The sequence below is a fragment of the Taeniopygia guttata genome, chromosome 3, assembly GCF_048771995.1.
Source record: "Taeniopygia guttata chromosome 3, bTaeGut7.mat, whole genome shotgun sequence".
NCBI lineage: Eukaryota > Metazoa > Chordata > Aves > Passeriformes > Estrildidae > Taeniopygia > Taeniopygia guttata.
The window spans coordinates 41,072,282-41,087,618 of NC_133027.1; the positions used below are offsets into that span (position 1 = coordinate 41,072,282).

The following is a 15,337-nucleotide window of genomic DNA, read 5'->3' on the forward strand; positions in this document are numbered from 1 at the left end:
GACACATGGTTCCATTGTGTTTTCCAGTTTCAATGGAATGATGAGATTGGGAACTAATGTTTTGGTTCCAGGCTGTAGAAAACAGCTAGTCTGGTTATGGAATCCGGTTATGGACTCTCCTGGTTGGTTCTTTACAGCCTGGTTGAGTTTTACTTATCACTTGTTCTTTCTCTTCCTTTCTTATTTCCCCAGGTCTCTTTACCTCAATAATCTTGATTACGCATATCCTGCATTTGTTCAGCTTTTGTGATCGATCCCTTCCCAAGTCATCTAATGCTGGACTTTTCCAGACCCACTATCTTTCCTGACACTTCTTTTTCCCTTCTGTTTGACCAATTGTGCTTTGAATCACTTGAACCAGCTGACTTTTTCTCAGCTGAGGTCCCCCTCAGTCCACCTATGCAAATAATATTTTTTATTTCCATCTCTCAGTTCATGGCATGGTAGTTCTTCTGTACCCTCTTTTGCTTTCATGTGGTAGTCCCACTGCTCAGGTGCTTAGTTCTCAGTCCTAGCCATCCTAATCAGTCAATCCAAGGCCTCTCATATAAATCAGGAGTTTTACTTATGCCCTTTCTGGTCTTTCTTTCATTCTTCTGACACACAGATCTTTCTCTCTCCAACTTACCCTTTGTTAGTACTACCTTTGGGGAGTATAGGCGAGACAATCTCTTTGTTCTCCCAAAATATGGGTTGGAATATAGCAAAAAAAAAGTGCATTTTTGGAAAAATATAGAAAAAGTCTTGGGGTGATGATTATTTTGTGCAGGTGGAATTGTTCGTGATTTTGGTTTTCAACTGTTAGATGTCTCTCCTGCCCTTGTTGCAATTACAGTATTTGAAACCTTATTGTCTTGTGTCCAAGTTTGGGTAAATTTTCATAACATGCTGACATAGTTCTGAGATTAGTTCAATTGGTTAGTGCATGGTGCTAATAGTGCCAAGTTTGTGGGTTCAATCCCCATAATGGGCCATTCATTTAGGAGTTGGACTTGATCTTTGTAGGTCCTGTCCTACTCAGAATATGCAGTGCTCTGTGTTTATGATTGAGACCCAAAGATTTCTGCAAAGGAAGTAGACTGAATTCTTTTAAAGGTAAAATAATGTAGTCTCCCCACCCACTTTCTTTTTGGGAGCAAATAATTGGTGTAGATCAAATTTGTTATAGTTTGCTTCAGTAACATTTGAAGTTGTCAGATGATTACTGTGCTTGTGAAATATCCTTTGAATTGCTGAGTTTGCCTTTGAAGTTGTTTGAGTGGGTTTACCAACTCTACTTTCTAGGATGGATTCATAATTTTTTGGAAAGCAAGAATCTACTGAGTTAGTATTTTTATAGAAATTTTCGCCTTGAAAAAGTAAGTAAGGTCTGCAGATCTCTAATTTTAGTAGAAGCAAAATAGTTTGATTTGAAAAACAGCAAAAAGAATGTTGAGGAATATAGTATCAGAGGATAGAAATATCTCAAAAACACTTTTACCAATACCTCAGTGGTGTCAGTCCTTTCCTGAAAAATACGAGGTTCTACCATTACATCTCTATATCTTCCTGAAAGCTCTGGTGGTGGTCCAGCCTAACCTGGCTGTGGAGATCAAAATGGCTTTAGACTACATTATAATGGGTAGGAAAAGACTTCGGTTGAAATTCAGTCTGAATCATGTTTTGAGTAGGTTGAGCAGTAATGTATTTTTTGTTTTGTTTTGTTCTGATTCAATCAGCATTTAAGTAAATAGCCCATACATAGTGGACTGGCATTAGCAGAAGAAACAGCAAGCCAAAACCCCTTTAGCCTCATGCATTGTCCTGGATAACACTTGATGAAATTTTCATCTTCTTAAAGGTGGGCGCTGAAACTTAATCTTTCATGATCTTCATGGCTTCCTTTCCACTGAATACTGGAGTTCATTTCATAGAGCTGTAATCTGATTGCTTAGCTAGACAACAGAAATAAATTGCAGTTCCCACCATCTCAATCCTTAGCCCCAAAAAACACCATGTGGAAAATTGCAATTGCCCATACTGCATAATTAAGATTTGAGGAGGGAACTTAGAAATTTAGATTGCTTATGTCTACCTATAAAAATGCCTTGTAAGGCTTTTTCTGTGCTTTTGATAGTAATCAGCATCCAGAAACACCCTAGTATAGTTAGAAGGGATTCTATATGATAGGCTTTACCAGACCTTATCAGAAGTATCTAGCTGGTAGGATCTCATTCAAGATCTGTTTTTTAGATCTAACTGTGCAGATACCTTAAGTATATTTTTCAGCATGGCAGTGTTTATTAAAGATCATAGGTTTATATTATTATGGACTGCAAGATATGAGATTAATTGTTTTTATCTGTCGCACCTTAATTTGCACCTAATGTTAAAAAGAGTTACTATTTAGTGTGGAGTAGAATTCAGATGTGGCTGAGGAAAGACAGAAGTATATATATTCAAATTTAATTTTTATCTAACTGCTGTTTCGAAAGACTCTTTGAATTATAAGTGCTGCAAACACTACAAGAACATAAATTAACATGGCCACCCATAACATGCAAAATTATATTGTCCCATACATTTCAAAATAATTTTTAAATTTTGATGTTGTACAGCTCTTAACAGGTACCAAAACAAAGGGGAATGTAGGTGGAAAAGTAAATTGGATCTCAACCACTGTTTATGCTTAATATCACATCTACTTAAAAGATATCCTTCTTGTTTCATCACAGATGCAATACCAACATATTGCTCAGGATGATTTTGTTATTTGCTACTGCCATATTTTTTTAAAACCAGGATCTAGTGCCTAAGAGTTAGCATGTACAGAATAAACTTTCAACCAGATATTAGTATTGCCTAATTAAGATACCTGTAGTATTTCTCATATGCATAATCTTGATTTAATAATCTTTTCTGTAATTCATTTTTCTAGGCAATTTATGATCATAAGACTCCATTTTAAATGGATATTTCAAAGAATATATTACAAAAGGACGTAGACCAGGTATTCCAGTATTTAGATTAGTCATTCTTATTACAATTACTATACATTCAAGAGGTCATCTTCCATTTTGTTATCGAAGACTGAAACTTTTCAGAGAATGACATTTGACCTTCAGATCTAGTGAAAACAGCTGGAGATTGGCAAACCACTGGATAAAACTAATGAAACATGTATAACAAAGCAGGAGTGGAAAAAGAAAATAGTCATGTAAGTAAAGCTGCAAAATAGTTTAGGTTTTAATTTTTGAATTTGTATGAATAAAATCATAAGGCCCAACATCACTTTGCTTTTAGATATTGTCAAACAGTATAAGCCTCTTAGATTCCCAAAATAATGTTTTGTTTTGCTTTTATCTTTTAGTTTAATATTGAAACTAAATTTTAAAAAATCGAGGGCTTCATTTTTTTTATCCAAAGACGAGGAATATAAAATACAGCCACCTCCGGGTAAATCCTCACTGTGAACAACAACAACAACAAAAGAAGATGCTTACACTTTTATCCCGTGTGGATTTCTTTTTAATATTTCAGAGCAATGAACATATGGCTGTTACTATCAGCACTGGTGTATTTGCGGCGATGCCTATCAACATCCACCAGAGAGCAGGGCAGCTCCAAAACCCACATCTTTTATGCTGTGGAAATTGATGGAGACAGCAACACAGCCAGCTTCTTGGCCAAACAACATGGAATGCAGTTCATTTCAAAGGTCAGCGCATATTTAAACTTGCTTCATTACTCCCACCTTTATGCTTGAGATTTTCATTTTTTTAAAATCAGTTTACCTAGAGGTTCCTTTAGAGACAGAAAAATGAAAGTGCTGAATCCTATTTTCATTTGGGGATATCAAGCTTTTTATCAAATTATAGAGGTGGCGTTTCAGAATATTTCATATCTGATCAGAAGGAAAATCCAAAAATAATTTTCTCTTTATTCAGGAGTCTTTCAGCCACTGGGACTGTTTTATTTATTACTTAATATTGTGCTCCAGTCAATCATTTTGAATTCAGACAGGAAAATGGAATTTTTATTTTTAAAGAAAAAAATCCAGAGGAAAAATGCTATTGGAATAAAGGAGATTTTATTATTAAAAAAAAAAAAAAAAGTATTTTCTTCCTCTGCTGTTTTATTTTCTGTTAATCGTAGTGCATTAATATGAAGACATATGTTAAACAAAGGATCTTACAAAAAAAATCACATATTTGTTAATTACAGGCATTTTTTTTACAGAGCATTTCTACAACATTTATCACTGAGCTTGAGAAATTATGGCCTTGTAACACAATAAAAGAAAAATGTTTTTCTTCCTTTGGAATAGGATCTCAATGCACATATTTTCGGTATATGTACTGTGTATGAGTGTATAAACATGAAGTGTGTATTTATATTACATCTAGCTTTATTTTAACTTTCTCTTGAAAGAAGGTTATTCCTGAGCTGTGTGTTAGTACCCTGGAACGCAGCCCAAATAGAAGGAACACATCAATTTCATTCATTTACAGTTACTGGTCTGCCAAACTGGACATGTATACCAGTGACACAGTGTTAAATTTTCTGTTGCTTCTAGTCTAGAAGCATATTGCATCAGTTGAAGTAGATCACAAATAAATTAGTAAAACTTTTAATATGTTAATCTGTTGCAGCCTCCATTCATTGACCTGAAAGTTCTTTGCCAATTTTAATGAATTAAGCCTTGAAGTGCTCCTTTTGCTTTTATCTCTACTTCTCAGATGTGAAAAGCAGAGGTAGAGTTAGTAAAACAATTTGTTCAAGATCCACACAGGAAGTCTGAGGCCCGATGAGAAATGGAAAAAAACATTTCTAAATTTTCATTTCTGTGCTGTAGCTGTAAGAAATTATCCTAAGAGAGAAAATATAATGAGCTTATGAAGAGGAGGCAGTGCATTACATGTGCTTCAACAGCCACTATGGTCTATCCTAGGCATGGAAATCACTGAAGGGCTCCCAGGAAAAATTGCACCCAGTTTTCTGTTAGATTGACAATGCCACAACCTTCCCAGTCTGTTCCCCTTAGAGTATAACTATTAAAATTGCCACAGGCTGTTGTATTGAGGATGCTAATAGAAAAAGCCCAGCGAACAACACTGAGGTATTAGACAGTATTTCTTTAAATGGAGTCTTCAATGATAGGGTTGCAAAAAAGGGTTTCTTCAGGGTTTGAGTAGCACAGAGGTACTTTGTACAAGGGGAACAGGTGACAGTTTCAGTTGCTATATAATCAGGGCAGTATTTATAGCTAGGCTGATGGGAAGATATTTGGTAGTATAGCAGAGGAAGTCACACTGTATTCTTTGTTCTGTAATATTTATCTAGGAAAACACCTTTTTTATTACAGTGATTGTGAATAAAAAAAAGCAAAAGATGGAGAGAGAAATGTGGGAGACCTAAGAAGGGTTTTCCTCCTGTGTATTTCCATTTTACAACTTGTTCTGTAAGCAGATACCTTTCTAAGCATTCTTATTTCATATGTGGAAAAAAAAAATCTTCTGTGGTACTTAAAGCTTATGGTCTTTAAGCCATGAGGAGCACTGGTAAAGTATTAAAGATTCAAATATGATTAAGCTTAATATTTATTCAAACTTTTTGTTGACTTTTAATAAGCTTACAGCATGTGCTATGTGGTAAGACAAGATGATACTAAAATATTATTTGAAAAATAAACCTGTAAAACATGATAAAACTTGTTGTGACTAAAATTCCTAGGTAGTTAGGAGTATTAATATTGCAGTTAGGAGTTTAGCTCCTATTTTAGGTTCCCATATGACACAGCATTTGAAGCACATACTTGAGTTTAATCCTTTTTCAGAAGAAAAAAAATCCTAATTATGTACCTAAGTAAAATAGAATCTAAACATATCCTTAAGTGCTTTACTGGATAAGTCTGGGCTACTGAATACGGCTCTTGGTGAAGAAACAGTTTTGTATGAGAAAAGTGACATCAAAGACTGAAAATGCTATCTTTTAAATATGCTACTGTCACCACAGGAAACAGACTCCTGTAGAAATGGTAATTATGTGTAACTGTGACATCCTTGCTTCAGCATGTTAGCTGCAATTTAGAGATGCAGTTTAAAGGCCTAACTTCCCTTTGGCATTAAAGTTCACTTTTACTATGATACAGTGGATAAAGGCAGTGAGTTAAGTGTGTTGCATTGGAATTTTTTTCTCTCATTAAGTGGTGTTGCTTATTAATATGAGGATGCTTGGCAACAAAGTAGGAAAATTGAAAGTGTGAAAGAGGCTACCAATTAGCTATCACAGTGGAATACGCTCTTGAATGGCATTTAGTGTATGAAATCCAAAATGGTAAACTTTTGACATCGGTTGCAATAGTATTTCATTTCACATTCTGTACCAGCTCTAACTTACGAATGAAAATAGTGTGGTGAAGAGGTTTGTTAAAACTTACTGCTATGATTTCTCTTAAACTCAAAACTACTGACTAAAAGTTTCTGAAAATCAAAACACTTATTAGAAACTGTGAAGATGCCCCCAGCAGGTAGGAGAGTCTCATCAGTTCAAACATAATCAAAATATTTTGCAAAGGAATGCTTACTTTGGTTGTAAGTTTTGCATTTCTAGGTGATAGCAATACCCTTAGTAAAGTTTAGAGAAGACAGCAGATATTAAATATAGCTATATATCAGAGGTATACATTAGAATCAAATGTATCTTAGTATTCTTTCACACTGTTGAAATTTGAGTGAATCAAATTTCTTTGTATTTATCACTGTTGTAATGTAGACTGTACACAAGTCTAAAAGTCTTTGCTTAAAGCCCACTGTTTAATTGCTGAACCAGTTTTCAAGACTTTGGTAAATACATTTATATACATATGTGTGTATATAAATAAATAAACACACACACACACACATATATATATATACATAAGTGTAATGCATACATGAGTGTGTGTTTGGACACACACAAGGTGTATATATTTATCTAAGTGTATAAATGCAGGTATGTTACAAATTTAATTTTCCACAAAGTTTCCTAGATATATTGGGTATTTCTTTTGCATCAGCAAAACTATGTAAAGTGTGATATAAAATATACATGGTGCTCGAGTACTATATCTAAGAATTTGTTCTTGAAACACTGGGAAAGCCTGCAGTGAAGTTCAAGGTCTTGATATTCCTAAACTGGTACAGAAACTTCAAGCAAGTCTTGGATTTAAAAAAATGAAGATTTGAAATGAATTATTCTGATCATGAGTCAAAAATTGATTGTATGTCTGTATATATATATATATATATGTATTCAGAAGGTAAAGTCAAGCTGGGAAGCAAACCCCACTTTTAATAAAAATGGGTTTAATACAGATACTTTCTAGAAATGAAAGCAAGATTGCTGAATGACATTTTGACTGTGAGCAAGGTTAGTTTCGTATTTCTCTCCCTATTTTTTCTTTCCTATCTTCTTTTTTTTTTTTTAATTGCTCTTTCTCTTTAATTCTTTTTTTTTTTAATTTCCTTTTCCAGTCCAGAGAAGTTTTTAGTGGTTTCATTATAATTTCTGTTTCCCAAAGTGTATTTTCCTTATTAAGCTTCCCTAGATATTTTGCAAGCTGTAAGCAGAGAAGATATAACATAATGTTTCTCAGTGTATTTATTACTTTTATTTTATTATATATCCCTTCAAAATTGTACCTTTAAAAGTCAAAATATACAAAATCTAAGGAAACTATGGAAATGTTTCTTGCTGAGCTGGATATGGGTTTAATAGATCCCATTCAAGAATGACTGTTAATTTAAATGACCTATCTCTATGGGCAATTTTTTTTGAATTGGTTATTTCACTTTTAAGTTTTACAGTACACATTTATTGGATTGTATTTTCTCAGAGAAGTTATGGGATGGGCATTTGTCCTCATTACTCCCCGTACTCTACTACTTTTAGAAAGTATATCTTACATTTAAATTACTACTTTAAAATTTTTTTTTCTCCATGTGTGCTTGATATACCAAGCTTTTTAAATGGGAAAAAATATATTTGTTATGGGTTCTGATTATCAGTATAGGTAATTCGTTTGCCTTGGACTGATGTGCAAGAAAATCTAGAATTATTTTAGAAGGAGGAGGATTCTGGAATTGTGAGAGATACTTCTGTTACTCCTCTCTCTGCCATCCTGTGAAGCTACTGAAGTGTCCAGAAAGTCTTCTTGGTTCCACTTTGGCAAAGTGAGGAACAATCCCTCACTTTGAGACTTCACACTGAAGTCTAAAGTAGTAGTGACTGGGGAAAAGCACAACCTGGGTGGTGCTGTTTGTTAACACAGCTGATGAATACGTGATGACTTGAAAAGACCATCAAGGTTTTTAAGACATATTACAGAATGAGCTTTCATTGTTTTTCACTTGTTTACATATGTGATCATAGAATATCCCAAGCTGGAAGGGACACACAAGGATCATCCTAGTCCAGCTTCTGGCCCTGCACAGGACAGTCCCAAGAGTCACACCATGTGCCTGAAAGCATTGTCCAAACATCTGATGCTGTGACCACTTCCCTGAGGATCATTGCAGTGCCTAAGTGCCCTCTGGGTGAAAAAACTTTTCCTAATATCTAGCCTAAATGTTATAGCTGATGTTTTCTTTAGAATGGCAATTACTAATTCATCCTATTTTTGTTAGAAGAAATGATACTTTCCTCAAATATTCTGCTTCTGGAGTCATGTTTACTTTCAAAGAAAGTCACATTAGTCTATCTATAACATAAAATTAATACCCTGTTCAGCCAGTTATTGCATCATTATTATTTGGTACAAGTGTAAAGTGGCAGCATCTGTTCTTGTAATCTCAGTTGAAAATCTTCTAGAATATTTTGACCATTGTGAGCTGTAGATTCAGAAGGAGTATTCATCTTTCCCATGGTTTTGTCTGTGCTGTGCAATGCTATTCAGTTGTGTATGTGGTAAGTTAATGTATTCACCCTTCTACCAGGTGAATGCTCCTATGCTTGAGAAGGGCTTACAAAAAGGCAGAGAATTATGAGCACTCATTAGTTATTACCAATTTATGCTAATATACAAGGAAAGTAATCATTTATTTGTTCTGATTGAAATGATAGGCATGATTCACAGGAGATGTAAATTGGTATAGCCCTATTTAAATCGATGATACTATACTGATATGTGCCAGCTGAGAATCAGGTCCCTCATCTTTAGCTGAATAATTTAATGGTAGGCTGACCAGACCATTAGAGAATACAATTAATAGAACAATCCTATGTTGAAACTGGAATGTAATATTAGATTAATTTTTAAAATTTCTTTTCCTCTCTATTGTCCTGTTTAGTAGACAGGTCTTAGGTCAAGTTTAAGCTTAGATGTTGCTGGCGTAATGGTACATGCAGCAAACAACCTTAGTTGTTAGGGCCCCATAGGCTCAGTTGCCTGGGAAGATATTGAATATCTCCAAGAATGGAGATTCCACAGCCAGTCTGGGTGGCCTGTGTCAGTGCTTGGTCACTCTCACAGTGAAAGGAGTGTTTCTTCGTGATTCAGGATGTTTGCATTTCATTTCATTTCAGGATGTCTGTCCTGCTTCTTGTCCTGTTGTGGGGCACCACTGAAAAGAGCCTGATCCCCTCTTTTGCATTTCCTCACTTCACATATTCCCCCAGAGCCTTCTCCCCTCAGGGCTAAGCAGTCCAAGCTCTTTCAGCCTTTCCTTGTAGGAGAAATACCCAGTCCCATCTTCATCTTAGTGGCCCTTCACTGCGGGCTGACCAGTAGCTCCACATCTCTCTTGTACTGAGGAGCCCAGAGCTGCAGCACTCCATGTATGGCATCCCCAGTCTCCTTACCCAGAGTTTTCAACCCTTCTTCCAAATTCTCTTCTTCTGTCCAGCAAACCAAAGTTTCTTGCGTTTTTCCAGCTCTGGTTATCACAGCCATTCTGTATATTGGTAAGATAAATTAATTTCAAGGATACATTATTGCTTTAATTGCAAATGATGGAGAATAAAGCCTGTAAGTCCCGTTTGCTGCTGTTTATGGGGAGACAATACTAGTGAAAATACAAATCAAATTTTAAAGGGGAAATTTGTACAGTGGTGAGGAGAGATTGCAGTGGTATTGAGAGGATAATAGCTGAGAAAATTAATGCTTCTTTGGAAATGTTGATTGAAATAATAGTATAAATGTGATGTAATATTTTGTTTAATATTAAACTGCTTTAAGCTAAGTAGAATTTACAATGATAAGATAGATATTTTTATTACTCCTTTGACTTGTGTACTCAGAGAGTCTTCTATATGTGTATTGCTCTTCCTTTCAATCAAAAAGGTTTCCAAATGTAGTGTGACCTGTCAGAGTCTGTATATAGACAAAAAGAAGTAGCAGGCAAATTAGGATTTTGCAGGTAAGAGTGCAATAATAGGTAAGGATGAAAATATTTCAGCATCAACAGACATGAAAGTTTTCTAGATAAAAAATCCAGTAATAAGTATAATCTTCTACACCTTAAATCATCATCATCACCACCATCATTCTCAATAAGGCTTTCTCAAGAACTTTGCTATGCAAGAAAACAGCTGGGATTATCCAGCATTTCAGTGCCAGGGAAGAGGTGACTATGACATGAACACAAAATGTCAGTGTACTTGCAGTTATTACTACTTTTTCTCATGGATTGTGGTAACTATTGCTTTGCAGTAGATGACACAGTGCCAGTGTGAATTGAGAGTTTGTCACCAGGAATATATAGGGTATGTCTGTAGGTATGTAGGAAGAAAAAGAAACAAAAGAGCCAAGAAACCTAAAAGGTTTTCCTTGGCATTGGTTTTCATATGCTGAAATCTTCCTGGAGAGCCTCAACTGTTTTCAGCATCACCTGAGAAAGCTTTTTTGCAGTCAGGATCAAAATATATTTGTCTTTTTTTGGCATATGTTAGCATCTTCAAAGATTTGCATCACGCCTGATCTGTGTTTCTAATCAGTGTGTGTGTCTGAGTGTGCATACTGCAGCATGCACAGGCATGCACATACAAGCAAAGGAGCACCTGTGTGCAGCTTTACTTGCACTTCTTTTGGGGACTAGCAGAGCTTTGTGTGCCCTCTCTACATGTGATTAAATATTAATTAGGCTTCTAATATAAGAAAGTGAGTTCACAGGCCTGAGTGTCACATAAATAATGCATGAGGTACCCGAAGGCTCAGCCTGAGAAGCTGATTGGCCACCTTGGATTTGTATAATTATGAAGTTTCATTATTAACAGTGGAAGCAGTGGAGAGATTTGCTTAGCTTGAGGGACTTTGAAAGCATAAGCTGTCTCATTAGGGAAAAAAGGGAGTAAGGCATAATATGCAAACTTGTTAGTAAAAAAAAAAAAAGGAATAAAAATTAAGCATAGCTGTTTAACAGGAGTATTTTCTAAGTTTATAAAAGGACTGAAATTCAAAGAGGTGAGGTCTATACTACAGCTGTTTAGCAGGTTTTTTTTTTGTAAGAGCTTTTGGTTAAAAGCTTTTGTTCTTGGTATAAAACAATCTTTAATATTTTACTGAAAAATCCACAGGTAGCTTAATAGGTTCTGCAAAGTGAGAGGTACGGAGGTGAAAGAGAATGAACACAGTCCAGGGTTCTTGCTAGAATGTGTGTTGTGCATGCAATTAAATCTCAAGGTCAAACAATTTACAGACAATTACTTTTCTAACATCTCCAGAAATGCCTGCTTACACGTCTTTAATTTTAAATGATACTGATATTCCAATTCTCCCCAAAGGTTAATGCTGACTAAATCCAGCTGTGACCTGACACGATGCGACAGCACAGTGCCTAATTATCCTCTGGATAGTCATTTACTTTAAACCATTAAAGAAATAGGCTGAGAGGAAGATTTAGGACCCAGAAAAAATGTTAGCCTGACTTCTTTCTTCTTGAGGATGGGATGGGCTGAAAAATAAAAATAAAATGTTGCTAAATGTTAGCCATTTGCTTTGATGGCAGAAAATTGTTCATCCCACTCTGTTTTTTTACAGGTTAAATTGCTAACTAGTTCATTTTATCCGTTGCCTCCGGCTGGCGCTAAATGTCAGTGACAAATTTTGTACTTGTCTTGAAGAATGAATTAAGTTATGCACAAAAGCTATAGTGCTTTTTTTAAGATGAGTGAATTGCAGAGAGGAAAAAAAAGTTGCTCATTTGAAAAAGGATTATTTCGATTAAAGGCCTTTTCTATTGTAGTGGAAGACAGGTAGTGGTTTAAGATAATTCTGACAGTTACCTCCCACAGAGGCTGCAGTCCTTTACTAGAAATTTCTTTAAGAGCACTTGCATCAGATTATGCACTATGATTGTTATTGTAAGACCATTTGTAACAGTAAAGGGGGGGAACAATTACAGAAAATGGCAACTATTATTCATTAACTAAGGTAAAACTGGTCTTTCTTCAGTGAGGTCAGCATTCCGTCACCTTCAGAAAACCTTTCTATGGTTTGTAGCAGTGGCAATTAAAAACCCCCTAAGTACTGTCTGCCAAACATTGGTGAGAAGGAGCAGCTCATTCAGAAATTTCTACTGAGAAGACCTGGCACAGTCTTCACAATCCCTCTGGTTTTCAATTGTCTGGCTCTGGTAGCACCCCATAATCTCTGAGCAAATCGTGTACCTAAGAATGATTGTTACCATCAGTGTTTGGAACTCTGTACTGGTTTACTGTCTGTAAGCTTGGCCTAAGGGAGCTCTACGTGTTTGTATTTGGTTTGATTTGATTTTTATGTGCACTCTATCTGTTTATTGAAAATCTAAAGGGAGCTTAAAGTTAAAACTAGACTTTGAAGCTATGTGTCTTACAGGGGTCTTCATTAGAAAGTCTAGATCTCTCACACTGCTGAGGTGGTATAACTCTTGTTCTGTTGTATTTATAGTGCTTAATTTGGGCTATGGACAGTTACTACTACAGGTCAAAAATTGTTTTTGATTAATTTTTTTGTATTATGGGAGTGCCTGGTATTTCCAACTATAAGCAGAATACCATTGTGCTGTGTGCTGCAAAAAACCACAGATTTGAAATAAATGTTTTTAGTGGCACCCACAGGTTTTGGCAGGTACCTTTCTTCTCTCACTGTATGCATAAATATTTTCACTGATACCAGCTGTAGAAAGTGGCATGGTAAATGCTGATCTCAGTACAGTCATAGCAGTCACAAATGGAAGTTAGATCTGTAATTTCAAGTTGAAAGCTGAAATGAAAAATCTAGTGATTATGCACTACTGCCCTAAGCTACTTCTCTCTTTCTTCTTTACCCTCATTCTCAGGCAAAGGGTTAAGGTTTCCTCCCAAGGAGAAAGAAAAATACAGATTATCAGTTTTCTGCTGATAACATGCAACTCCCGAAGACCGTCTGGCTCTAAAAAGCAATACATTCTGGGATACATCTCACCTAACTTTGCATGTAAAAAACATAGATGTCTCAGTCTGAGCTAGTTATTTTTGCCCCTGTTCTACTGACGAGAGAAACAGGTATGACCAGATGCATTCCATGTAATTTCAGAGTTCTGTTTAGGATGAGATGAATTGTCCTCTGAGCTGCTTGGTTCTTTCTGTTAACTCTAAAGAGAAACCCAACTTGGTTGCAGTTTTAGATTCCCACATTTGGGCATCACACTAATGATGATTTTCCCATTCCTTAATTTTTCACTTCGGGCTTGGCTGATTGCTCTTGAAGAATTTATTTCCACTCCATACATATGAAATAGCATCCCTCAAAATTTTTAGAAAGTATATTTTAAGCTGTTTCTCAGATGTATTTTTTCCATTGGTAAATGCCCACACTTTTGACCATCCCTTTGATAAGATAGTTGGAGCACCTTTGATCCCATATTTTTGCTTTTTTTTAGGATCTTGCATCACTTATGTGGTTTGCTTCTAAGTTTTGTACTTCACACATTTGTTGCAGTGCGAGTAAGTGTTACAAGAGTGATCTCACTGAAATTTTGCACACAGAAGTACTATACCTTGCTTCCATTTTGTGGTATATGAAAATTTGGTTAGTGACAAAACACTACATGAAGAAATTAAATTATACTGAGACAGATATTTATAATTTCCTGTAATATTGCTTTTCAAAGAAAATTTTGGGGTCTTTCTTCAGTTATCTCTTTTGTTGCATTAGACTACATAAATTATTATATTTGTAACTGTACATTTTGCAGGCTGCAGCCCTTCAGCGAAAGGGTTGAGTTTCACTCAACCCATTGTTTATCATCCTACAGACCTCTCTGTATTGTTAGCTTATCTTTCTGGAAATTATTTCTAAAAATATTGTGATATCTGGCCAAGAACAATTTCTTAACAGTTTTTCTTGGCACTTACTTAACCCAGCATTGCATATTGATAATTTGATCTATTGGATGATTTAAAATCTTTATAAAGAAACTATTGCACCTGACAGTGAGTCAGATTAGCTACAAATTAGTGGCTTACCCAAATTTAAACATATTACCTAAGCCATGCAGGCAAGCAATTGAATGAGAGAGGCATCTTCAGTGGGCAACCCATCTCACCAACTCCGAAGGAAAAGCTGATCAAAATTTAAATTAAGAACATGAACAAAAAAAAAGCAAAACAACAACAAAAAAAGTATTTTCATATGTAATTTTTCCAGAAGACAAAGAGTGAAGATGAAAACAGATGAATGGTAAGAGATCAGTAATATCCTGAAGGTGTGCAAACTGTAGAATGGTCTCTTTCAACACTGCCAAGTTTCTCTTTGCTGCCTTCTCAGTAGATCTTGGAAACTTATACTAAATATTTAACATTTGGATGGCATAATTTTCATGGTATGAATATAAAAGTTTGAAAATTAGTTTCTATGTTTCCTGTTTTGTTTATTTGAGAAACAGGAGAATGCTATTTAATAAAATGTAACGTATTTTAATATGTCAGATATGATGTTCAGTTCTACAGAGTAAAATAAGTATTTGAGTTTTATATTTATTCTTAGAATAGAATTCTGGAAACTGTATCTTTTCCTTATAGCCTTTTTTTCATGTCTTAATTACTGGATGGTCTCCTGGTAAATTTTAGCTTTTACTAAACATTGTAATTATGTTGAGCTTAAACCTCCAGTTCGGCTTATAGAACTTTTCTGCTGAATATTGTTACCAATCCCAGGACAAATCTGTACTGAATCATAAATTCTGATCCATAGACCCTGCTTGTATAAGAGCACTTTTAGGAGTAAGAAAACACATACTCATTAAGAAAATATTTCATCACTGGTATAGCTGTAGTTTCAAGAACCATTTTCCCAGTAATATTACTTCATAAAATAAAGAACTGAGTGTGAATATGTTTTGGTACCAAAATAACTTAAAAT

The 15,337-nt window shown here is 35.3% G+C and overlaps 1 protein-coding gene across 38 annotated transcripts in view; it reads left to right on the top strand.

Moving 5' to 3' along the window:
- Nucleotides 1-15,337, top strand: part of LOC140683684 (uncharacterized) — a 545,997-nt gene that overhangs the window by 36,414 nt on the left and 494,246 nt on the right. For 26 of the 38 annotated variants that reach the window (XR_012054984.1, XR_012054985.1, XR_012054986.1 and 23 more), the window contains one exon: nucleotides 3,520-3,697. The exons of 2 other annotated variants lie outside the window; for them this stretch is intronic. Coding sequence is in view for 18 of the 36 variants with exons in the window: in XM_072926705.1 (XP_072782806.1) it covers nucleotides 3,520-3,697 (178 nt within the window). In the remaining 18 variants the exon portion in view is untranslated. Of the gene's footprint in view, nucleotides 1-1,718; nucleotides 1,841-2,917; nucleotides 3,197-3,519; nucleotides 3,698-13,274; nucleotides 13,480-15,337 lie in introns of those variants that run through there. 10 more of the 38 variants (XM_072926695.1, XM_072926697.1, XM_072926699.1 and 7 more) reach the window with 4 other exon arrangements.